The sequence below is a fragment of the Eucyclogobius newberryi genome, unplaced genomic scaffold, assembly GCF_026437365.1.
Source record: "Eucyclogobius newberryi isolate DKJ021-1_F unplaced genomic scaffold, fEucNew1.0.hap1 SCAF_12, whole genome shotgun sequence".
NCBI lineage: Eukaryota > Metazoa > Chordata > Actinopteri > Gobiiformes > Gobiidae > Eucyclogobius > Eucyclogobius newberryi.
Genome location: NW_027315746.1, coordinates 17,318,041 through 17,343,215, shown reverse-complemented (window position 1 = coordinate 17,343,215; position 25,175 = coordinate 17,318,041). Strand labels below are relative to the sequence as shown.

The 25,175-nt window shown below is 40.1% G+C and overlaps 2 protein-coding genes across 5 annotated transcripts in view; both read right to left on the bottom strand.

The window, feature by feature from the left end:
• Positions 1-822: 822 nt before the first annotated feature.
• Positions 823-4,676, bottom strand: LOC140356232 (uncharacterized). 2 transcript variants are annotated; one of them, XM_072441053.1, is made up of 7 exons: positions 4,539-4,655; positions 3,830-4,032; positions 3,568-3,660; positions 3,264-3,359; positions 3,084-3,194; positions 2,871-3,000; positions 823-2,781 (listed from the first exon to the last, which is right to left on the bottom strand). In XM_072441053.1, the coding sequence occupies exons 1-7, from the start codon at positions 4,549-4,551 to the stop codon at positions 911-913; spliced, it is 2,517 nt and encodes an 838-aa protein (XP_072297154.1). In that variant the 5' UTR covers positions 4,552-4,655; the 3' UTR covers positions 823-910. The 2 variants fall into 2 exon arrangements, with proteins under 2 accessions (XP_072297154.1, XP_072297153.1); XM_072441052.1 differs by having other exon boundaries at positions 824-2,781; positions 4,467-4,676.
• A 2,763-nt stretch (positions 4,677-7,439) lies between these two features.
• The window catches only part of LOC140356230 (sodium channel protein type 2 subunit alpha-like), a 28,013-nt gene continuing 10,277 nt past the window's right edge, over positions 7,440-25,175 (bottom strand). For 2 of the 3 annotated variants that reach the window (XM_072441051.1, XM_072441050.1), the window contains 19 exons: positions 24,783-24,924; positions 24,345-24,542; positions 22,595-22,780; positions 21,970-22,338; positions 21,766-21,889; positions 21,144-21,382; positions 20,277-20,450; positions 18,580-18,936; positions 15,093-15,494; positions 13,442-13,559; positions 13,208-13,362; positions 12,965-13,138; positions 11,653-11,775; positions 10,788-11,060; positions 10,440-10,493; positions 10,230-10,371; positions 10,035-10,135; positions 9,449-9,719; positions 7,440-9,339 (listed from right to left, as the gene is read on the bottom strand). In XM_072441051.1, coding sequence (XP_072297152.1) covers positions 8,153-9,339; positions 9,449-9,719; positions 10,035-10,135; positions 10,230-10,371; positions 10,440-10,493; positions 10,788-11,060; positions 11,653-11,775; positions 12,965-13,138; positions 13,208-13,362; positions 13,442-13,559; positions 15,093-15,494; positions 18,580-18,936; positions 20,277-20,450; positions 21,144-21,382; positions 21,766-21,889; positions 21,970-22,338; positions 22,595-22,780; positions 24,345-24,542; positions 24,783-24,924 — 4,789 coding nt within the window. In that variant the 3' untranslated portion in view covers positions 7,440-8,152. Of the gene's footprint in view, positions 9,340-9,448; positions 9,720-10,034; positions 10,136-10,229; positions 10,372-10,439; positions 10,494-10,787; positions 11,061-11,652; positions 11,776-12,699; positions 12,727-12,964; positions 13,139-13,207; positions 13,363-13,441; positions 13,560-15,092; positions 15,495-18,579; positions 18,937-20,276; positions 20,451-21,143; positions 21,383-21,765; positions 21,890-21,969; positions 22,339-22,594; positions 22,781-24,344; positions 24,543-24,782; positions 24,925-25,175 lie in introns of all 3 variants that reach the window. The other variant, XM_072441049.1, reaches the window with a different exon arrangement.

Genomic DNA, 25,175 nt, shown 5'->3' with positions numbered 1-25,175 from the left:
TAACTGGTGTACCTCAGGGTTCCATCCTAGGTCCAATTCTCTTTGGCATTTATTTGTTGCCATTAGGATCACTCTTTAAAAATATGCTCTCTCCCTCTTTAAAAATATGTTCTCTCTCTCTCTCTTCCATTGCTTTGCTGATGACATGTAATTTTACATTCCCCTGCAGTCAAATATCTCATAATTTAAGCCCGATTCACTGCCTCAGACATTAAAGCCTGGATGACTCTTAATTTTAAATGAGAAGAAAACTGAAGAAGCAGTTTTTGGCAGCACGGCTGCTCACAGGTACAAGGCGTCACAAACACATGACTCCAGCACTGGCTTCCAGCCATCCAGAGAATCCAATTTAAAATTCTCATGGTCTTTAAAAGGTCTGGCTCAATTATTGTCCCACCATGTGGTCCTCTTCTCAGCTCCTCCTGGATGTGACCAGGTCAGAAGCTTTCTCTGTGGCGGGGCCCAGGCTCTAGAACAGCCTCTGCATGTTATAGCTGCTGAGACACTAGAGCTGTTTGAATCCTTTTAAAACCCTACCTTTTCTCTCTGGCTTTTTAAACACTAACTGAGCGGAGTCATCTTCATGTGTATTTTAATTGTTTGTACAGCACTTTGGGCTTAAAGTGTGCTTTATAAATAAACCTTGACATTGATATTGAGAAACTGAATCTTTTAATAATTGCAGCTTCTTGTATTTCAAAATAAACCACACAAAAATAACTCAAAATATATTTATCAATCTGCACAGCTTTCACACAAAGTTCCTTCGTCACACGTCCATGCAGGTCAGTTTAACCTCCCTTGTCGTCGTTTTGTGCTTGTTTCAGTCTACAGCTCGACCAATAAGACAGAAGGTGATTTTTATTCTGGTCTATTTCAATCATAGTTACACTCTCAGCAATGTCTTTTCTCATGCCATGTTGGAGTGGCTCTTCAGGTGCCTCCTCAGGTGGTGCAGACAGGTATATGTCTTGGGGCAGAGCTGGCAGTGGTACGGCCGGACCCCCGAGTGATTGAGCATGTGCTGCTTCAGGACACTTCCGTCTGAGAAGGCTTTTCCGCACTGGGAGCAGACGTAGGGGCGCTCCCCTGTGTGCACACGCATGTGAACAGTCACTTTGTGTGCCATAGTGAAGCCCTTTCCACATACAGTGCACTTAAACGGCCTCTCGCCTGTGTGCGTGAGTCTGTGGGTGCGCATGGCCCCCATCTGAGAAAAGGCCTTCCCACAGTCAGGACAGACATGGGGCTTCTCCCCAGTGTGCACGCGTGTGTGGCTCCTCAGACCTCCAGCCGTCGAGAAACACTGAGAGCAGTGAGAGCACTGATAAGGCCGCTCCCCTGTGTGTGTCCGCATGTGCTGTTTTAAATCGTAGCGGTTCCTGAAGCCACGTCCACAGACCACACAATTCTCCGGGCGTTCGTCGTTGTGCCGCAGCTCGTGGTTGTTGAGACATTTCTCGGACAGGAAACACTTGCCACACTCCTGGCACTGGTATGGCTTTTCATGGTCCACTCTCTGGTGGTACTTGAGCTCGCTGATCCCAGGGAAAGTCTCGTCACAGTATCGACACCTGAAGCGGTGATTGGGGCTGTAGGGAAGCTGGTGCTCATTCAGCTGATGGTTCCTCAGTAAGTGTGCCATCTTGAAGGTCTTTCCACAGTGAGAGCACTCGTACTTTGTGAGCAGCTGCACACACTGGTGCCGGACTCGATCATGTAGAGACCTGAATTGGCATCCGCATTTAGTACAAATATGGGCTGCATTTTTGCATTTCCTCTTCCTGTGTCCCGACAGGTGCGCCTCAGTTCTGAAAGCCTTACCGCACTGTGAACATTTGTATGGCTTCACAGCCGTGTGAAACCTCTGGTGCTCCAGAAACTCAAAGCGATATTTGAAGCTCCTGCCACACAGCGGACAGTTGTGTGTGACGCGGCCACGCTGATAAACAGCTTTAACAGTTTTTCGAGAAAATGACACTGATGATGTGCAATAATTTGAGCAACGTTTGATGCGTTTCCCTCTACTTATTAGTGTCACAGCATCTAATTCACCAACTTCTTCATGACGTTGTTCATGCTTAGAAAGACTCTTGGAGGAGATGAAGCTTTTGCCACAATGCTTGCATTCATAGGGCTTGTTGTGATCCAGCTGTTGGTGATACTTGAGGTCCCCTATCCCTGAGAAGCTAGCGTCACAGTGGCTACACTTGAAGAGGCGGCTCTGAACATGAGTGAGCAGATGGTCTTTCAAAGTGCTTGACTTCTGAAAACTCTTCCCACATTGTGCACAGTCATGTCTTCGGCCTCGTTTGGGACAGTGGTGTCTAAACTTCTCCAGTGATGTTGGAAAACTGTTTCCACACTTGATACAAATATAAGCTGCATTTCTGCACTTGCGTAGCCGGTGCCCTGCGAGGAGAGTGGCAGTTCTAAACGCCCTGCCACATTCAGAGCAGTTGTATGGCTGTAGACCGCTGTGAACCCGCTGGTGCTCAATCAGGACGGAGTGGTGCTTGAAGCATTTATTACACTCGGGGCAGTTGTGTAGGCCAGGCTGCTGAGGGTGATGAGTAGATAAAGGCATGTCCGACCTTTTGGGGGATTCAGGGAAGTCGTTTGATGTGGATGGGTTTGTGGAAAGCTCTTCATCAAACATGACAATCTGAGGGACATCATTATTGTCAACGTCACAAGCACTTGGGTGTGAAGCAATAGCTACTTCCAGCGATGGAGGCAGAGAAAGCGAGGGAATCAGGAGATCATCTGACGGAAAAGGAGCTGCACAAGATTTAACAATTTTCACTATTAGCAAGAATAAATATGCATTTGATCAAATATTTAAAATAAATAAAACAACATATGCATACCAACACTATTCTTCACCAGCTTGCCATGACACTGCTTGCTTTGAAGAAGAAATTTCAGGTCCTCTCCATTTGAGACACATTGCATGTATTCTTCAAGGACAGATGGGGCAGCACTGATCCAAGATGCAGTCTATCCCAGTGTAAAGAAATTGTTTTAATACAGAAAAAAATAATCTTATTAAATACAAAACGTATGAATCTAACAGCAGTTACCTGTTTAAAATCTGGTATTGGCAGCAGTTCTTCCAGTCTGGTGAAGAATTCACAAACCAATGTTTCAAGTGCAGTGTCAAAGTCAGGGCCGTACTCCACAGGAAACACATTCTGTTAAGAACAACTTTGAGTAACACTATTTTGTGATTTATAGATCTAAATGATCTAACACAATCTTACCTTGAGGAAGTGCTCTCTGCCATCAGTGTCTTCAATAAGTCCTTGGACCAGCTTCATAAAGTTTGCCTCTGGTGCATCAATTACATGATCATTTGTCTGAATAGGTAGGGACACAATAATAATAATAATAATATACAAAATGGTAAATGGTCACATTTATATAGCGCTTTTCTACCATCAAGGCACCAGTCACCCATTCACACACACAATCACACACCAGTTGTTCGCAGACACTGGGGGTGAGTCAGGATAAGTGTAAAAACAGTATAAAAGTATAAAATGTCTTAGAATGTAACAAACAGACCTCCTCAATGTAAGACGACCTGATTCTGTTAAGGTGCGTCTCAACAGCCTTAAGGTCTTCAGGATGCTCAGATCGGAGCAGTTCAAGAGTCGTCTATAAAAGGAGAAAACATTAGTTTTTTATTTCTGTTTCAACTGCCATCCTTTCCACACTTTATGTTAAACTAGGGGTGTCAAGATGATTTTTGTCAAACATTCTATTTCTGATATCATACCGTTTTAAAAGTAATATAATAATAATAATAATAATAATATTTGGTCACCCTGGCCCTGAGTCCCAGAGACAGCAGCCTCCCCTCCCTCTCGCTCATCAGCTCCGGCACTGCCTCGGTCACAGTGGAAACAAACTCCTCCAGCCTTCCGTAGTGCTGCGTGTTCCTCTGCCGCACCACGTCCCACATCACGGCGGACATTAGGCGCAGCGGAGGCACGAGCAGCGCCAGAGAGGACAGCGGCACGTTCAGCTCTGCAGAGGGAAACGATGTTCAAATGCACTAGCAACATGCTTACGGCCAAACACAGTGTATAAACCCTATAGCTTACATTACTAATCACATATGTAAAGAATCAAAATACACAGGCCTGGACTTTTTGTATAAGTTAGTTTCACAGTAAACGTGATGTTAGTATCAGAATCAGAAAGGGTAGTAATAATAATAACAACAACAACAACAACAACCACCACAGTGCAGTAATATAGTGTATAATAAATAGGCAGAGTTATGACTCAAAGTAGTAGGATGAGGGCACCTGACAGTAGGAAAACCATAGGAAAACCACTCTTGTTCCAGAGATTAGTCGAGGCCTAGTGAGTTATTGCTAGCATTTGTTTAGCCATGTTGTTAGCAGTGCCGCTGACACAAAATATACATCTGCCAATCTATGGTCGCGTATACATACCCATATCATTCATTTTGGAAAGCCAGAGGGATCGTGTGACGGGATATTATTAAAACGGATTATTTTGCATACTCGCGGTTAGCATGCTAGCTAACTGAGGACGCAGCTTCAGGCACCAACTTCTTCCTGAAACGCTCCTCCGCGGCGCTGTATCGAGCTGTGTCGTTTCATTTGTTGTACGAGGTAAACCGAAAAGGGCGGGGTGCTTTGGATTTGCGAAACACGGAGACCGCGCCACCCATCGGGACAATGAGAACATCAAATGCAACAACCAAGTACTACGTTCTCTAATAAAATAAATACTACGGACAAAACACACTCTAATCTAGGACAAGAGTGTAAAGGATACGGAGGTGTATTTGAGGTGTGATGTACCACAGTTTAAAACAGCTGACAAACTGATCTCTTTGTGGCATGGATTTTATAGTAGTACAAAAATAATCCAGTAGGTGGCAGTATTTTTCTTTAAAACTCAGTCTGCTATGAAGTAAATATCTTCATTATCATTAGTTTAATACCATGAAAGTAACGCTATGACATAAAGGTGAGATTAAATAAAAGTACTTAACAAATATCAGCACTAAAGGGAAATTTGTATGAAAATAAATATCACAACAATGCATATACTGTATCAATTATATATAGAGGACTTATATGATGATGATAAAAATGATTTGCTGTGAGCCATTTTGTAATTAGACATAGTGCCTTTTTAATCTTTAAAACATCTTTCTCTCTCTGATGATGCTTTAATCTCGGCCACATGTTCAAATGCATAAAAATCAGATCCATTACTAAGTCACATCTATCTTCTATCTATCATTTTCTGCTGTTTTTTGAGTGATAATCCTTGCTGATCATACAATAGCATTGTGTAATAATGTATTGTGTCAATGTGCACACGAATACACCCAGTGCTCTATATGAAGTACATGCATGTGAGGGAGACGAGGAGAAAGAGATACTGCGTGCAGTCTGTGAGTGTGTAATTAAAACAAGTGATTTTTTACACACAGATTATCCCTCTATCCCAGCTGCTCCGAGTTGGATTTGACCACCCCGACAACCAGAGGAAATCTCTTTGGGACCAAATCCAAATTGGCACCCTTGATGTTTTGTTTTTTTTTGACTCAAATTTGAAAGTCGTCAAAGCTGTTCTAAAAAAATAACAAAATAAATAGCCATATGAGCCAAAATATGATGTAAAAGTTTCTTTCAAACAGAAAAACAAGTAATGCATTTTTTTGTTGGTAAGACACTTTTGTAATTATTCTATTATAATTAGAAGGCACCATGGAGAAATTATATTTCGGTCAGGGCACGAAAAAGGGAGTGCCACCGGACTGAAAGGAAATGGCATAAGTCAAAGCTCCAGGTTCAAAAAGAGATTTACAGAGAGAAGTTGTACATGTACGACCTCATTTTATGTAGAACTAGGGAGGGATATTTTTCTGAAATAATTGGAAGCTGCAGTAACAACTCGCGTGTCCAGTTTGCCATAGTAAACAGATTAACAAACCCTCCAGCTCAGCTGTCGTTAGAACTAATTTCCACATCCAAGTGTAATGAGTTTGCATTATTCTTTAATGACAAAGTTCAGGGCATTAAAATGCTATCAATTCCACAATGCAAAAACCCTCAAACCACATAGAGACTTAGATCTAACACGCTTTGCACCTGTAACTGACAAAAATGTCCAGGAGATGATCATCAGTCTATGAGTAGTTAGCAGCAGCAGCACCAGAGTATGTTAGCGCCACTCACCATTATAATAGATCCATGCCACTCACTCATATAGTTAACTTCTTCTTTGGTGTTTTAGGGCGGTCGGTATCCAAGTGTTACATTTCCGCTACCTACTGTAGTTGTACGTCTAAGTAGATTTTAGACGTACAACTAGAACTAAAGCCTCCCCTAAAGAAGAGTCTTGATGGCGCAGCACTGAGTAATTACCGGCCCATCTCTAATCTGCCATTTTGGGACAAAGTCCTTGAAAAGGTTGTTAACCAACAGCTTACAGATTTCCTCTTAATAAACAACTAATTGTATGTTTTACAGTCAGGTTTTAGACCTCATCACAAACAAATGACATCCGCCTGAACACTGACGCAAACAAAGCCTCAGTCTTCATTCTGTTAGATCTGAGTGCTGCTTTTGACACTGTCGAATGGGATGGGATCCCAGAGACAAGAGGACTCGCACTACCCTGGACTGTTTAAGGTCCTATTTGGAAGACAGGAAGTGCTTTGTTGAAATTGGTAACTGTGTATCAGGCCACAAACCCCTAACCTGTGGGGTGCCCCAAGGGTCAATCCTGGGACCACTTCTGTTCAACCTGCCGTTAGGTCAGCTGATAGGCAGCGAAAATGTGTCCAATCACAATTATGCAGACGACACTCAATTCTATGTTTCACTGACGGCAGGTGAATATGGACCAGTGGATTCACTCTGTCACTGCATCTGACAGATCGGTGTGTGGATGCAAAACAACTTTCTCCAGGTGAACTCTGGCATCTGGAACATCTTCCTGAATATGTGAGACAGGCTTTTACTCCTAAAAATGGTTTTGTTTAGCTGTGAACTGACTGAAATAATTTTCTTCACACTTGTCTCTTTAATGTCTTAAACTGTTTTGTTATTTCTGTCATTTCTTGATTTGAATGCATTTTTTCCCTGTTGTGTGAAGCACTTTGAGTTGCCTTGTACGAATTATGCTTTACAAATAAACTTGATCTTTTCAATTTTATGAAACCAAGTTTTTTAATGTATGTTAACGTGTCTGATTGAGAGTGAATTTGTGCTTTAAAGGGTTACAATGTGACAAGGGCAACAGTGATGGAAAGAACCCACATCTGTCCTGTTTTATACTCGGACTGAGAGAGATTTATTTAACTGCCTCTGTCCGACCTGTAATGAGGTTAAATCAGCAAACTGTGTCTGTGTGCATGAGACATCAAATACTAATAATAAGTCATATGGAAACACCTTTATTGCTATTTAATATTGCTAGACCTAGCTGTGTTATAGACAATCAGATTTTGAATGCAGATTGTTGATTCAAAATCAACCGTGTATTTGTGGCAGTTGCTCCAAACAGGTTAGTATTATATTGTCTATAAATTTACAAAAAAAATATAAACAATTTATGCATATAACATCCTTCTACCGGTAGTTAATTACAAAATGAGCTGAGTGTCTGCTTTTATAAGTGCTCAAAAAAGATTCAGACTGTGCGCACAAAAATAAAAATTAGGCACATAATTAACTTACTTATAGCTATAGATACAATACATATACACTTGTTTCACAGGCCAATTTTTTGGGACTCATTGGCTCATCAAAAAGCATCTCATGGAGGCTTGTTTTTATGTGGTGTTATATTATACTCACGAAATTATTGAAATTAATAATAATAATGCTAAATTAATATTTATATTTTGTGAAAAATAGAAGTTGAGAAATACTTAATAAATAATTCTCCTTATGACTAAAAACAAATTTTGGGCACTTAATGTACTGTATTTAACAAATGCAATTTTTTTGGGAAAATATTGACAATATTTTTTGTAATGTGTTGTTTTTGCACTCCATCCTCAGTATAAAAGTCTGGTACAGTTGAATGTAATAAAATAAATAATAAGTAGAAAAAACTAAGTCATTCTCTATGGCCTTTGCAAAGCTAAATTTTAGAGAAATGTTTCTTCATAGCCTTTGTGTAGCTCAGTTTGAGAGTCTGGTCTGGTCACACTGTTGTAGGAGGGTGGGGAGGAAATTTCAGCCTCCTCTGTTTCCGTATCCTCAGATGGGACAGGCCCATAGTGGTGAATCATAGAGGCGATTAGTCCCTGTGTCTCTGGGGCGTTCTCCAAGTCCACCACAGTCTCATAGTTCATTTGTCTGTAGAGGTAGGATGCCTGCTTCATCTGCCGTTGCACCAAACGTCTCCTATAACATCTTTGGATGATAATAGCAGAGACCTCCTCCATTTTGCGTCGGAGCGTTGAAGTTATCGGTTCATGTGAAATTTTGGAGGGGTTTGTTGCCATGAATTTCTCCTCCATCTGCTGTTTAAGGGCATCCATTTCACCTGACTCCCCCAGGACGCATTTTGTGAAGGCAAACAAGATGTCCAGGCAGTGAATGCGGTCACCACTGACCATGGGGAGGTCCATGGCTATCAGTTTGAGCCTGTTGGGCTTAGCGATGCGCAATGGTTCCGACAAACTGTCTGCAAAGTTTGATAACTTTGCAAACTCAATAAACTGTGATGCTTCAGAATCAAACTTCTCCCAAACCTCGTAAAACATTTCAAAGTCATCCTCACTGAGTGGCTCAGTGCTCTCTTCTGTCGCAACACTGAAGTTTTCCAGAATTATGGCTATGTACATGTTGACTACAATGAGAAAAGAAATTATGATGTAGCTTACAAAGAAAGCAATGCCCAATGATGGGCTCCCACAGTTCCCCTTTGTGTTGGTGCCAGTGTTCACATAGTTCACATCGCACTCATCAGGTAAGTTGGCCAATATAGGGCTGAGTAGGTTGTCCCAGCCAGCCGAAGTACTGATTTGGAACAGGCAGATCATACTATTACCAAAGGTTTCAAAGTTGAACATGTCATCAATCCCGTCTTGTTTTTTCACATAAGCAAAGTTTGCCATGCCAAAAATTGCATAAATGAACATAACAAGGAAAAGCAGGAGGCCGATGTTGAAGAGAGCTGGCATAGACATCATTAAGGCAAAGAGTAAAGTCCTTATTCCTTTGGCTGCGCGTATGAGACGGAGAACACGTCCGATCCGGGCCAGTCTGATGACACGAAACAACGTTGGGGAGACAAAGTACTTCTCTATAATGTCCGCCAGAACGATGCCTGAAACGACAGCCAAAGAAATGTTACCCTTGTATTCCGATTAATTACAGCTAATCCTATTGATGTCTCTGTATTTCACCTTTGTATAATAAACTATATCAGCACTCACCGACAATAGAGAGAATAATGACCACAAAGTCGAAGATGTTCCACGCCACAGTGAAAAAGTAACATCGGAGGGCCAAGATCTTGAGGAGGCATTCGGAGGTGAAGATGACGATGAAGACCAGGTTGATGTTGTTGAGGATGAACTCTGTGCGCTGCGACTGTTCGTCCGTCTCCACCATCATCGTCACCATGTTCACGATAATCAGTATCATGATTATTATGTCAAAGGCTTGTTTGGACACTAGGTCAAAGAAGAAGCCCTGGACGACGTTCTGGGATACAAAATACTATTTGTACATCCATCTATTTATATTTACTTTATTTCTGATTAGGGCTGGGCACCGTTCAATCTGTTAATAGTACTTGAACAACACCTGCTTAGTGATTATGGAATCTGTACAATACTTTTTGGTACAAATACAAAAACAATGTAATTACTGATTGGATACTAAATACTACTTCTTATATCCAGAGATTACCTAGTAAATATCTTTATTTTTCTCAGAGCAATCAGTAGGTCTTTAAACTTGGTACCCGAAGACAAAATGGTGACCAGCCCTATTTCTGATATTAGGAATCTAATTTACCGCAGGTCTTGGTATTGGTTTTTGTGGCTTTTTAGATCCCAGTTTCTTCATTGCATTATAGTACTTCTTCTGCTCTTCAGTCATAAAGATATCCTGCCCACCTAAGTATAACATTAAATAACAATTATACATTTTAAATAACTCCGATAAATGTCGTATAAACTTGTAATGTAATACAGGCATGTTTGGTTGTACTTATCTTTCGTTTCTGTTGGTTGAAGTTGTCAATAATTACACCAATAAAGAGATTGAGGGTGAAGAAGGAGCCAAATACTATAAAGATAACAAAGTACAAATACATGTAGAGGTTGATCTCTCTGACTGGCTGCTCCTCCACCTGAAAGACATGATTTAATCACTCCATTCAAAACTCACATGCAAACTTGCAAGACAAATAATACTTACTCCTCTTGAGTCAACGGCTGCGAACATAATTTCCATCCACCCTTTGAATGTAGCCTTAAAAATAAATATACACATAGACATTATAACCTTTTACATGGAAGAACAAATAACTTCTCAGAATCAGCTTCTTAAAATAGCCTCTGAAATCACAATAGTAAGTACAAGTGCAGTGTAAGTGCCCCGTTTAAGTGCATTTAATCTATAGTCTAGTGTTTGCTGCTGCAACTACGCATAATTAGAGATAGAAAATGATTAGGCAGTGGAAAAACACTTGTTTCAGTTGTGATTAAAGAGAGGGGGCACAATAAACATGCACTTAGTCAATAGTTATGTCATAAAGGACCTCACCACTTGTAGAAGAGACAGATAACCAAGCCCCACATTGTCGAAGTTGACTTTAACTTTGGTCCAGTAAAATTGAGTGTCGTTCATGGAGATGCATTGCGACTTGTTGTCGACCAAAGCGATGCTGTGGATGAAGCCTGTTCTGTTCACACATTTGCCAAACTTTCCAGCGAACAGGTTAACTCCCATAATGCTGAAGATGAGCCAGAAGATGAGACACACCAGAAGCACATTCATAATGGAGGGGATAGCACCAATGAGAGCGTTCACAACCACCTGAAACCGAGGGCAAGAGATAACGACAAGTATTATTATTATTATAAAGTCTATTTTTCTACTATCAATGTAATGTTTGATTAATAATACAAAATCCACCAGTTTAAACTTGTCAACTAATATACTGTATTTCTGATCAATATGTGACAAGATCTTCAGAGTTCTAAAAACCACAATTCAAGTCCCTGCATAGAACGCTTCTTTGTCTGCCACCGATCTGCAACTATTATTGATTACACTACATTAGACAGTAGTCTACTTTAGTCTAATAAAATACTACTGACTAAAAGAAAACCAAGACTTAAACGTAGGACTGGACAATCTACTGATCTATACTGATCTGTACTGAGCTTTTTAATGTTAAGGTTCATACACATGAACAACAATACTTTAAGTAGGTGCCCTTTAACTCCACAAAATCCAGATTAAGTCTGAACTCACAGACATGCTTTTATTGCCACAGGATTGGCTGATAGACAATGTTGATTTTTAAGCCCTGAACCTATCATCGCGATCTACAAGCACGATTTAAATCACAATTTGATAATAATAATTACACAGTCCAAATGTAGTGTGATTGTTGTGGACTCACTCTCATTCCTTCAAATCTGGACAGTGCTCTTAGAGGTCTCAAAGCCCGAAGTGTCCTCAGAGACTTGATGGCTGCAAAGTCTGAATATCCAAGTGAATTAGCCACGAGGCTTATCAAAGACACCTGCCAAAAACAGACAATACATAGTGAGTAAAACTTTCATTATAGATATAAAACGTCAATGTACAGACAATCAGCAATATAAACCATAAAAAAGTATTGTTTTAATATTTACAAATCACTACACTTTTAACAGTGGTTATAATATTTGAAATGCTTGTTTTTTTTAGTTTTGGTAAATTTGGATATCCACTCTATTCTACATTGAGGGAGACAAATGGTTTTCTGCTGCTGAATGATCCTTGATGATTGCTGAAAGAAATGATATGATATGAATTAAAGAATCAGGGTCATGTCAGGAGTGATGATGAGTACAGACCAGTATGCCCTTATGCACACAGAGGCCATAAACACATACTCTATATATACATACAGTACATATGTATATATAACAAATAGAGTAAGTTTTATAAAGAATCAGGAGTATGTATTGCCAGATGTGTTTCCAATTTGTGTTCATTAGAATTAAACAATTCTTTAGAAAAATGTTTTGGTTTTCTTTATAAAAGTCAATTTAAGGTGTACTTAACCAATACATATATCTATAGAAGATACTTTTAGTAGTTGTTTTTACAAAAACACTGATAAGATAATATTTTATTAAGGCCATAATACCGTTTTTTTCCCAAAAGAAAAAGTCAACAAAGTATGCCCTGTCCACACGTCATCATTTCTCATGATCTTCTGTAGATAAAGTAAAACAGTGTACTGCATGTTTCTGATACAAAAGCCAAGGTCATGTTGTAAAATATCTAAAAAATAATTTTCAAACCCGACCTCATAATTTTAGTTCCAAGAAAGTGGCTTTTGATATCACAACAGAAAGCACTTACGAGTGAAGAGACACAGAGCATTTGTGATGCAGATGTTTCCGGATGTTTCTAGTCCCAGAGTCTACTCACCTGAGACGAGCTACCTACAACTTACCCTAGCAATAGAGCGGTCAGTGGAAATCTGTGTAAATGCAGGTGAAATCACAGGAGTCAAGTACGCCTCGGACTTTAGTTTACACAGCCACTCATTACTCCCAGCACAACATAAAACTGTACCACACAGAGCCACCAGGCTGGGAAGCAGACAGTCTGAAGCAGCAACTTACGGTACAAGGTGAAAAACTCCCCTAGTATCAGAGTGTGTTCCTGTTGATGGCCAGAGCATATTATCGAGATCTAGATAGAAAAGAAACACTTACATCCACAATGAGAAAGTCCAGCCAGCACCAGTAGTTGGTGAAGTACTTCTTGAAGCCATATGCGATCCACTTGAGGAACATCTCTAGCACAAAGATATAGGAGAATACTTTGTCTGCGTACTCCAGAATCGCTTTTATGACCTTTCTCTGCTCAATATAGATGTCTTCAAATGCCTGTGGGAGTAAACAATCACGTTAAATTCACAAAAGCTGCGCCTAAAAGTTTACAAGTCTAAATCGCACCAAGGCCCCGCTGCTCAGCAGGATCATGAAGATGATAAATGTCTCAAACCAGCTGTGCTCCACGATCTGGTAACAGGTTTTTCTCAGCCGCCACCACACCTGACCAAGACCTTGAGTGATGTCGATACGGCAGCACTCACAGTGACGAACACACACTGCAAAAACATACTCGCCATGCTTACAACAGCACTAAGGAATAATACTTTAACAGAGTAGTAGACACACATCACAAACCTTCAGGAAAACACTCTTCTGGGTCCATGTTGTCCTCTCCGAGCTCTGAAAGGTTGTCCTGCTCTTCTCCTGGTTTTCTCAGGTCCACTGTACTACCTTCCGACAGGCTAATCTTTTCCTTAAAAATAATAATACAAATATTTGAAATAAAAAACTGGCTCCACACTAGGCATAGTCCATGAACAATAAAAAAACATCCTTAATACAACTCTGATTTTGTATCAGGTAATCGCAGCATATTTAGTCAAGTTCAAATGACAGGGCTGCAGCTTCCATCCTATAAAGAGGTACAGTATGTGCAGTGGTTTAATCCAATATCCAAGAGCGTTCATAAAAAAAAAAAAAGATGAGATTACCACCTGTCTCACCATGGATACACTAAACAGATCTGGTTTTGCATACTTATGTATACATTACCGATGTTTTTGTCAGTTAAAAGTAATAGTCTTTTACTTGAATACGTTGAAACTTGTGTCTAATACTATGAGGATGTACCAGACTAAATGACCAGTGTGTACCAGACTGCTCTCCTCACTTTATGCCTCTCTAATCTGTGCGCCGGGCCACACTCCACATCTGGACTACAGCTGTGTGCGGCCAGAGCAAGAGACTGAGCCAGCCACACCAACAGACTCGAACATGCTCTTTCACATACAGGACACGGTCAGGTCAGAGGAGGGCATTACACTCTCTATAGTACGGTAATTTTCTTTTATGTTGATTTGAGAGATTAAGCTCTAGTCATCTATGAAACTACATGAGATAAGTATTTCACTTATGCTGGTTATTTAGGTTACAGATGCCCAGTTTTAGCGTGACATTTTTCATATATTTTATTCTATTTAATTTTGATTATTAAATATTAAGTATAATTGAGTAAAATAGGGCAATAGAGAAAAACCTTTTCATTTACATGACAACCTGGCAGCACAAAAATAAATGAACCCACAAACACATCACATATCAATCATTACATTCTACAGTAAAACATTTGCAATGAAAAAATGAAAAAAGTTTCAAATTCTTCATACATTAGATATCTTTGGAAGAATATTGTCAATATTATTGTATATATTAATTTATGATTTTATGATGTGTATTTATTAAGTTATGATATAAAATAGGAAAAAAAATATTTACTTTGATTCAATAAGCACAAAAACATAAATGTATTATTAATATAGATAAACACCACCAAGTTTTTATAACTATATCTACAGACAATAAAATATACTTGATTCATGACTCACTACCAGAGGTGGAAAGTAATTACAAATACTCACATTATGTAATTGAAATTAAGTTATATCAAAAATCATGCAATGCACGACTGTCTCACTGCTGCTCCTTTCTAAACCTCAGACACACATTACAACACTGCATCGCCTGCTCTGATTGGACAGAGCTTAGCTTAGAGTGTGGTTTAAAAAGACAAAATTCAGCTGTTTGATTAATAAACCTTTGTACAAACATTGTTCTAAAATTTGACCAAACCCGTGTTATAAAGTAACTAGTAACGTAAGTAGGGTTTTATTTTTTCATGCATACTTGGAAGAATAATTTGGATACAAGTGTAATTGAGTACAACTTTAGCCATGTAACGGTACTTTTACTTGAGTACAAAGTTACTAAGGTAAAGAGCAGCACTGACCAGATTGTTTTCTTCGTCGTCTGAGGAGTCAGTGACGTCGTCTTCCTCCAGTTCGGCGTCAGACTCTCCAGGAGCGATTGGAACCACAACAGTCAGGTTTGGGTTGGTGATATAGCTGTCCTCTTCCGTGATTATGTACTTCCCTCCAAACCGACTGATGACCCCCCCATTGCAATCCAAGTGATTCCCAACTAGTTTGTTCCCCTGGCAGGTTTCCTTTGGTTTAGTCCCTTTTAATCCACGGTTGCAAAGATTCGGCAGACTCCTGAAGAGCCAGGTGACCCCACTGTGGATGCGGGCGATGGCCAGTTGGATGTTGTTCAAGTCTCCATCTTCATCTGGGGCAGAGAGGTTGTCTGAGCTGAACGAGCTGAGCAGTAAGGCCAGGAAAAGATTCAGAACCTGATTACAAACAGAAAAAGAATAGCCATTTCATTGGAGGATTTACTCTTTAAGAAAATTAAAATATAAATTTACAACAGATATTTTTATTTTGAACACGACCCAAGAGGATTCAAATAAGAAATGCTAGAATAAAGCAATTATCACAGATGATTCAAAACATGTTGGTAGAGGTCTAAAATGCAAGGTTAACAGGTTAAAACACAATAGAGAGATTTAGTTAATTGCAGAGGACGTTCTATTACCTATTAACAACAGCCTTTGCCATGACATATTTCTGAACAAACAAATTGCCATATGAATTTGACTGTAAATAATCTTGCAGCCTTTGACCACTAATTTTTGGCACATTTTGACAGCATCACATTGACAATTTTCTGACCAAAAGCTTATATTTACATAGCATCTGAAACTAGAATTCATATAGAATGTATCTAAAACACTGAAGTGTTCAAACATGGAGTGATTGGACCACAGGCTTAAAGCTCTGTGTGCACAGTCAGAGAAGAGAACATGAGCAGATGATTAGTGATGGATGCCCTTTGACCTTATCACCCCTAAGCATCATGGATAATCCTTATCTGGCTTCTATACAGTTCACATGCAGCTTTTTCTTTGTAAAAGACCTCAAAGGGTCATGCCATTATATCGCTTTTATAACACAACAATTAGCTGGAGGAAGGTGTCAATAGCCACTGTAGAGCGAGCTGTCCTTTACTGACCTTTGAACCATGACCTGCCAGACCTTCTCTGTGTTACAGTAAAGCAAATGATCCAGAGTAAAAAAACGTTATCAACTAAAATGTGTTGTTTATATTGTTAAATCGACCCCAAGGTTCGATTTAACACTTTGTTTAGTATTGGGTAATATAATAAGATATCTTGATGTAGAAAGAAGTATTATTTTATAAAAAATATGTTTTTATTGAAATAATGATAAAACGAATGAGAAATTATAATCAAATAAAAGCGATATATAGATAAACTCCTTCCGGGTATTCATTTCCTGGTCTTATTAACACTAGCTTACACACACAGCTGGACAGCAAAGCTCCATATGAGAACATATAAATACTATTACATTCTATAGTCTGTAAGGAGATTTTCAGAGTAACATCAGTAATGCAGTGGTATTGGTTGATCCTTTGTAGTCGTCAGTTGGATCACAATATCACTCATAAGGCTTAGCTCATTAGCTGTGGATAGAGCAGGTGCAACAGAACAAGGATGTTTGTCATGGTGAAGTGTACATAATAATATGCAGATAAGACTTAGGCAGCAGAAGGTTCAAAGGTCACATACATGTCAGCTATGCTGGCCTAGGAGCAACTATGCTGAGGGAAGTATGGCAGCTTGAACACTATCCTCTGCATCTGGCTACTTATTCTATCAAACAATATTTAATTTCACTTGCAATCTGTTCATTGTCTTTTTTTCTTCTTCTCCCACCTCCCCGCCGGGAGTGGGACAGGCACATCGATGACCAGTGGACCCAGATGCTACTCAAGTCCCTGGAGAGGCGGTCTCTACTACATTTGGACAGTTCTTCATCAACTTCTCTTGAGTGGGTCCAGCTCCACTGTCTATCTCGTGTCCATCTAAGGGAGTCGGATCCCTCCTTCACTGTGGAAATCCAGGTTTCTTCTTTTTCCCAAAGAGGTATGGCTGTTTTTTTTGGCCGAGAAGGAGGGTCTAAGGACAGGGGAGCTTGGGACATTTGTCACTGCCAAGTCCCTATGAACATTGTTTCATCTGTTTTTTCACAGTCGCCCCTCGAGGAAACTGCTGTTGTGATTTTGGGCGTTACAAAAATAAATTGAATTGAATTGGTCATCTGGTCAATGACAAGGTAATGAATAGAGATGTGAACAGGTGCTTCAAGACTTCAAAATGAAATCTCAAAACAATAATTGCTATAAACAAACAATAAATGCATTGCTTTGTTGCAGCAAAAGTTAAAACACTTTTATAACTTAATTCTTTGTATGACAGAAATGCTTAGCACAAAAGTCTTGTCAAGACTTTTTATAAGAAAAAGTATAATTTCAACAATTCTGTTAACCTCTCTATTCATAGAGAGGTTAACAGAATAAATAACGTACCATGAAATTAATAATGGGATAATATAGATGAATGTATTGATTAATTAATAGATTTTTCATATCATTACATTCCTACATGGAATTGAACAAATGTACATTGGTGTGAGTTTTAATGACTGGATTAAACTGATAATAGTTGCCGTATACCATTAGCATAACACTAAGTCAACCTTTTCTGAGTATTATATGCACGGGTGGGTGGTCTACAGACCCTGTGCAGAGCAGCTTAAGTCATTATGATTCCACACTTTTTTGTTCATTTGTCCATCTCAGACAGGCCTTGAATTAGTGACAGGTTTTACCAATCACAGTCAAGTGTAAACTCCCCAAAAACAGACAGAGATAACAAACTTTATAAAATGTAAAATCTGACTAAAGTTAGTAAAACATTTTACATGTGATTTTTCGGACTGAAAACAGCCGTGTTATGAACATTAGTTACCACATACTGTAGCTGGTTTGCCTCCACAGTGGCCTTTAAGATCTAAATATTTCCATCTATCAAAAAATCTATGGCATTTCTTTTTCTGGTGTGCCCCTTAGAGGACAGAGAAATAATCCACACCCCACTACAGCCTCGAGATATTATACTGGTACAATAAACAGTATTTTTTTACTATACAGATGCCTAAATCAACCTGAAATGAGAGTAGCCTAATGTTTTAATCGACCGGGGCAGAAAGAGACAAACTGCTCCATTCCTCCGCTGCTCACTGTCTGTAGAGATTAACCCGTGTTGCACTGGCTTTGCACTGGTTCACTGTCTGTAATGCACACGTTCATTGCGTTTAATGTGTAATAAACTTCCTGCGCTGGTCTATGGTAAAAAGGAACGGAACATTTTCTTTCAGACTGTTGAGCGCCATAGAAAGCTACAACATTTAAATAATAAATCATAATAAAGTCAATATAGTGGCTCTGGTAAAACGTTTTTGTGACATGGCTAATACTTCCGGTATAAATACATTAGATTTGTGACATACCACTAGGTTTCCAATGACCATGACCAGCATGAAGACCAGGATGCAGAGGGGCTGTCCTGCCACCTCCATACAGTCCCACATGGTCTCGATCCACTCTCCGCACAGCACCCGAAAGACGATGAGGAAGGAGTGGAAGAAGTCCTTCATGTGCCAGCGGGGCAGCTGACAGTCGAAGGAGATCTTACACACACAATCCTGGTAGTTCTTTCCAAAAAGCTGCATCCCCACCACCGCAAAGATGAAGACGATGATGGCCAGCACCAGGGTCAGGTTCCCCAAAGCTCCCACAGAGTTCCCAATGATTTTAATGAGAGTGTTCAGGGTGGGCCAGGACTTTGCCAACTTGAAAACACGTAACTGAACAGAAAGAAAATCAGGTCAGGTTTGTATTTGAGGCATTTTCACTTTCCTATCCTGATTGTATTATGTGCACTAAACCAAATTTTAACCAAATTGAGAGGTTTCAAATTGTCAATGATAGCTAGAGGATTTTAATGAGGTCTACTTTTGTCAGTAAAAGTATGTGGTTTGGAGCAGAGTTTAGACTCTGGAATAGATTTTGGTTTTGGTTGATGTTCATGTTTATATAATTTAATATGGGGCAGTGCACATTAATCAACATGTGTTAGCCCAACATGTAGAGTTAGCCATGCCGGCTAATTCTCCTCTGTAAAAAAGTTTGTCTTGTTTATGTTTGAAACAATGATGATCAATCAATATGAGGAAACAAATAGTGAATTATCTTGACCTGTTATTTAACCAGGAAAGTCTAAATCAGGGGTGGGCAATTATTTTCCTCCGAGGGCCATATTCGAATCCAGGCAAGTAGCCGGGCCTCAATTGTTTGAGTGAACATATTTTTTTTTTTTTTTTAATTAAATATCAAATAAAATATAACTTTTCTTGAAACATGCCGAGGGCCACATCTTGCTCCTGGGGCCACAAATGCCCAGGTCTGGACATTTAAAAAAAATATTACTTGGCATGTTTGGCGGGCCGGATTATAAAGACAAACGGGGCCGTATGTGGCCCGCGGGCCGTAGTTTGCCCACCCCTGGCACCCCAAGCCTATTACATGCATTTAGACTCCAAATGCATGTACAATAGGCTCCACACCTCGGGGGCCAGGACTCTTCTGCAAAATAGATTCTTCATCTAAGTAGGACTTTAATGGTTAAATAAAAGGTCAGTAAACAATATAAGGAAACAAAAAAAAGTGATACATCGCCAAGCTCTAGGAAGGATTACTCCAAAATTAAGGTTGGTTCCATTGCAAAACAAAATGTTATTATAGCAACTAGAATGGACTAGAGTGAACATGCTTCTCACTCATCCAATTAGTTTATTCAGTTCATCTGACAAGGTTAAATTAAATAAGTTAAATTGAAAAAGAGACAAGCCCAGGTCGTAATTCATAGTTAACTCTATGTATAAACATATAAGTAACCTAATTTAAATAAAATATTGCTCTAAATTTGAATCACAAAATTAAACAAAGCCTCAACATACCGGGTAATAACATTTTCCGGGCAAGGTAATTCTATTCTAAACTATTTTGACCGCCCATGAATAGCATTATACTGCCAATTAGTATTTATCCTGAATAAAAAATAAATCAAAGCCCTTTTACACTCAATTGATCAATATCAACTCATCTAATAGCAACCGTTTTGATAATTAGCCAAGAACTGACTTACCAATCTAAAGGAGCGCAGCACAGACAGCCCTTCTACATTGGACAGGCCCAGCTCCATCAGACTGAGGCATACAATCACCCCATCGAAAATATTCCACCCCTGTTGAAAGTAGTAGTACGGGTCCAGTGCTATGAGCTTTAGCACCATCTCTGCTGTGAAGATGGTCGTGAACACCTGGCAATGACAAAGACTTTGGTAAAATACTACGTTTTTACAGCTAAACTATGAGTAAAAACATGGATGGTGTTTCAAATTGCCGGCAGAGATGGCAAAACACAAATAAAAATACACTGTGCTAAATACATTCCCCTCTTAATGTGGATAAGCACAAATAGCTTAAAGTAGAACCTCTATGGATCAACACGCCTAGCACTTTCTGAACAGTGTCAATGGAGCGGCCATTACTTTAATACACAACAAACCACAGAGACATTATGCAAGTATACCCGTCCAACATGTATATTTTTAATTGCTGGCTGTTGTGGATCAAAACAATGAAAGACACATGAAACAGCCTGTGGCAAAGGGACATTCAATTGTGTTGGTCTAAAATGTGTGAGTACACCTCTCAACATCTGTCTAATATTTTCCTGGCTCTTAATTGCTTAGTCCTTGCTAGAACTTGCTTTCATAACAGCAAGTTTTCTTTAGCCACTGAAGTGTGAGTTCTGCTTACAACCATATTATTTAAACGTTTTACACAAGAACTGTTTGTTGATTGATGTTACGGATCAAATATCTGCTTTAAACTGGTTTTTGTGTCCAATTAATGATAAAAAGTAATTGTGAGGGTACACAACATTTGACAATACAGTTTACATTTCTTGCCTCAAAGGGAGTAGGGCAGTAATTTGGAGAACGTCTTACCAGGTTTCCCACTGACAGCATGGCGTTGAACTCCTCAGTCATGGGGTAGTGCTCCAGAGCCATGAACAGCGTGTTGAGGACGATACAGATGGTGATGCCCAGGTCCAAGAAAGGGTCCATCACCATCAGCTTCACACACTGTTTCATCTTCAGCCACCAGGGGCAGCACTCCCAGATCAGGTACTTTTTAGCAAATACGTACCACTGGGGATTGCACTTCTGACGAGACTCCTCAAGTTCTACAAACACAAATATTTATATCCATCTATATAATATTATGTGCAAAACAGATCAACTGACAAAATATATACAATTATTTCTAATGTATTTTAGGTCCACTTAAGCCATTAAAGAGCCATTTAAATGTAAATATAAATACCAGTATATAAAACAAACCAAAATGGTTAGTGCAATACCAGAGGGAATTAGCTATATTTGCTTTGCAGCTCAATTTTCTGTATTACTTGATGATTTTGTGCCTTTGTATCTCATTTTATTTTTGAAAGTCTGCCAAGGATTTTCAGTGGCATTTTGTATGAATTTGTGCAAACCAAACTATAGATTTTTGATAGATAAATTTTAATTTTGTTTATTTACATGTATTAATATTTGTTTGGCCTACCGTCCATGACATCACTGAAGAAGCTGATGGAGCTGAGTCCTCTCTTCCTGGGCTCTCGAGGTGGGTCAGCGATGGAGGGCGAGCGTTGTAACACCCTGGCTAAAGTCTCCTCTGTACACCTGGGCTTCAGTGAGACAAAAAAATATATTTTTTCATAGACTCCTAAATCATTACATTGCAATAAATATATTTCTATATTATTACTGTGTCATCCTTGTTCCTCTCCATGCTGAAAGCTGATATAGACTTGGGGCTTTGCAGTCCGATTGCTGGGGCTCCGTTCTGGTCGAGGGAGAAGTTTAGTCGCCCGTTCACATTGAAAGTGGGTGTGAAGACCTGGGAGCCATGACTTCTCACACTGCTGCCCCTTTGTTTCCAGGGCGTGGTGCTGGAGCTGGCCCGACTCCTGAAGTCTCCATGGTTACTGTGCTCGTCGTCTCCATACTCGGCCTCCGAACTGTTGCGGGCTCTGAATACGCTGAAGATGCTGGCCTGGCTGCCACGCCTGGTACTGAGCGGATGAGAGGACAGTGTAGCCAGCAGAGGGTGAGCTGGTATCGGGGACAGGGGAGGCTGTGCAAGACAAAAAAATATTGAACAAATACATTAGTTCCTATCAATTGAATTAAGAAACAAACTGGCAGCAGCCTCAAACTCTTGCACAGACTCAAGCCTCACATGCATCAATACACATTCAAGCATTTCTATTCAGATTGATGAACCCATGAGTAATTTAGCTCAAAGCAGTATAAATTCTAGCTCCTTAGTCCAGTATCTTGACTTCAGTGGGACCTTTAAAACAAATGTGTGCCATCGCAGGGTTTAGTACCATGAGCTCATCTGGTGGGTCCAGCTTGTCTTCTGCAGTGTCCTCGTCCACCTCCTCAGATAAAGTGCGATGGGATCTTCTCCGTCGCGTGCTGTAGCGGCGCATGATTCCCATCTTCACAGTGCAAGGGGACAACTCTGGAGACACCATGGCCTCTGCCTCCTGGGCCTGTCTTTTCACAGCCAACTTGAAAACAAAAGAGCGTTGTCAAATCCGAATCAGAAAAGGTTTATTGCCATTGTCATTCAACACAGTTCGCAAACATAGGAACAGGTTTTGGTGCAACATAAAACAATGCATAATAAAATAATAATAATAATAATAGCGAATGTGAAGTACACAATCCTCCAATACATTTAAAACATGCGAGTAGATTTTCACCACATTATATTTGAATCACATTGGGTTTTTTGTTGTTGTTCATTTTTTTACCTTTGGTGTCATTTTTGTCTTTTACTTTAAAGGAGACAAATTATAAATTATTTTGTCGGCTAAATAGTTATAATCTAAGACACCCATCATTTGAGCCAAAATGGACATGCAGCGCTGCTGAATCCTACATGTATCTCCTTTAAAAAAAAGAATACGTTGAGGGGGGTTGAGGAAAATGGAATTTTTGCATTTTGTCTACAGGAGAACAAAGAATCCAGAATATTCATGAATCACTGTAAATACAGCGTTGAGTGAGTTAATAAGAAGGGGAAACAATTTACAACATGTTTAAAAGCTCTTGATTTATAATAATAATAATAATAATAATACTAACTTTTATTTATATAGCGCTTTTCAGTGACCCAAAGACGCTGAACATATATAAAAAAGGGGGGGTATTTACAGACAGGGGGGACAACACGTACAATACACATTAATATACAGATAAAATGAACAAGACAGAAGAAGTAGAGAGAAAAAGATGGGGATGTAACAGGGGGTAGAAGAGTAGGCAATGGGGTAGAGGAGGCTAGGGGTAGGGGAGGTCATAGGCTTGGGTGAAGAGGTATGTTTTTAGGCGGGATTTGAATGTTGTGAGTGAGGGAGAGTGGCGGACAGGTTGGGGGAGGGAGTTCCAGAGTCGGGGTGCTGTTCGGGAGAATGCTCTGTCGCCAAAAGTTTTGAGTCGGGATGTTGGTGCAGTCAGGGTGAGAGAGGAGGAGGATCGGAGAGCTCGGGAGGGGCGGGGGGGGATGAGGAGGTCAGACAGGTAGGGGGGGGCAAGGTGGTGAAGAGCTTTGAAGGTGAGGAGGAGCCAGTGGAGAGAGCGGAGAACGGGAGTGATGTGTTCACGGGACCGGGTGTGGGTGAGGAGGCGGGCAGCGGAGTTTTGGACCATTTGGAGTCTATGGAGGGAATGGGAGGAGATGCCAGTGAGGAGGGAGTTGCAGTAGTCGAGGCGGGAGGAGATGAAGGCATGGATGAGGGATTCAGCAGCTGGGAGGGTGAGGCAGTGTCGGATTTTGGCGATGCGGCGGAGGTGGAAGTATGAGGTCTTGACGATGTGGCTGACATGGGGAGTGAAGGAGAGGGTGGGGTCCATGATGACACCGAGATTGCGTACCAGGGTAGAGGGGGTGATGGTCGAGGTGTCGATGCTGAGTGAAAAGGGACCAGTTTTATTGAGAGTGGATTTGGTGCCAATGAGGAGGCATTTAGCATAATATGGATCTTTTCATGTTATGATAATGTGACCTTGCAACATATTACCATGCTTCTGAGGAAAATAGATTATGAAGCACTGGTCTAAGGCACATACTCTTTGTTCTTGCCGTAGGTGCTCCATGGCCAGCTGAAATTCCCTCTCCTTCTGCCACGCCTCTGCGATGGTGGCCTGATTCTGCTCCTCATAAGCCATCGCCACAACGGCCAGGATAAGGTTGACCAGGTAAAACGAGCCCAGGAAGATGACCAGCACAAAGAAAATCATGTACGTCTTCCCAGCTGAGCGCAGGGTCTGAAGGAGAGGACAAAAAAGCATTTTGGTTTTGTAGGGACGAATAAATACAATACGTCTGTGAATATAAGTTTTGAAATGTCTGGGATTGAGAGTAATGCAATTTCAACGCTCTGTATGTACATTTATTATAGAATTGACCAAGTTTACTTTCGTGCATTTATTATAACTTAAGGTGTTATGCTAGATACTTGTACAGTCGAGACACTATTCATTTAAAAGGAGGTTGAAATGTAGCACCTGGTGGAAGAGTTTTTCCCAGTAGTCTTGAGTCATGAGTCTGAAAAGAGCCAGAAAAGCCCAACCAAATGTGTCAAAACTAGTGTAGCCATAGTTTGGATTTCTTCCGAGCTTTAGGCAATCATATCCATCTGGACACTTCCTATAAAGGAGAAAAAGATAAAAGATTTTAATGGAAGAGTTACTGCTCTGAATCTGAATGTTCTTGAAGTACTTAAATTTACATTCTCAGCTGTCAATAACATTTTATAAATTGGATTAAATAAGAAGTGAAACAAATTCATCAAAATTCATCTTTACCCAATCAAGGCTTCATATAGAGAAGCTACAGTGGCGTTTCAGCCTGGGAGACCACCCCTGGCTCACCTGCGCAACCTACTTTCAGATGGGCCT

Bases quoted from the DNA above. Each gene is read 5' to 3' on its own strand.
- LOC140356232 (XM_072441052.1), bottom strand. The intron at 3,001-3,083 runs GTAACTGCTGTT...ACACTGGGATAG, and splicing joins CAATACCAGATTTTAAACAG to ACTGCATCTTGGATCAGTGC. The intron at 2,782-2,870 runs GTATGCATATGT...AATCTTGTGCAG, and splicing joins GCTGGTGAAGAATAGTGTTG to CTCCTTTTCCGTCAGATGAT.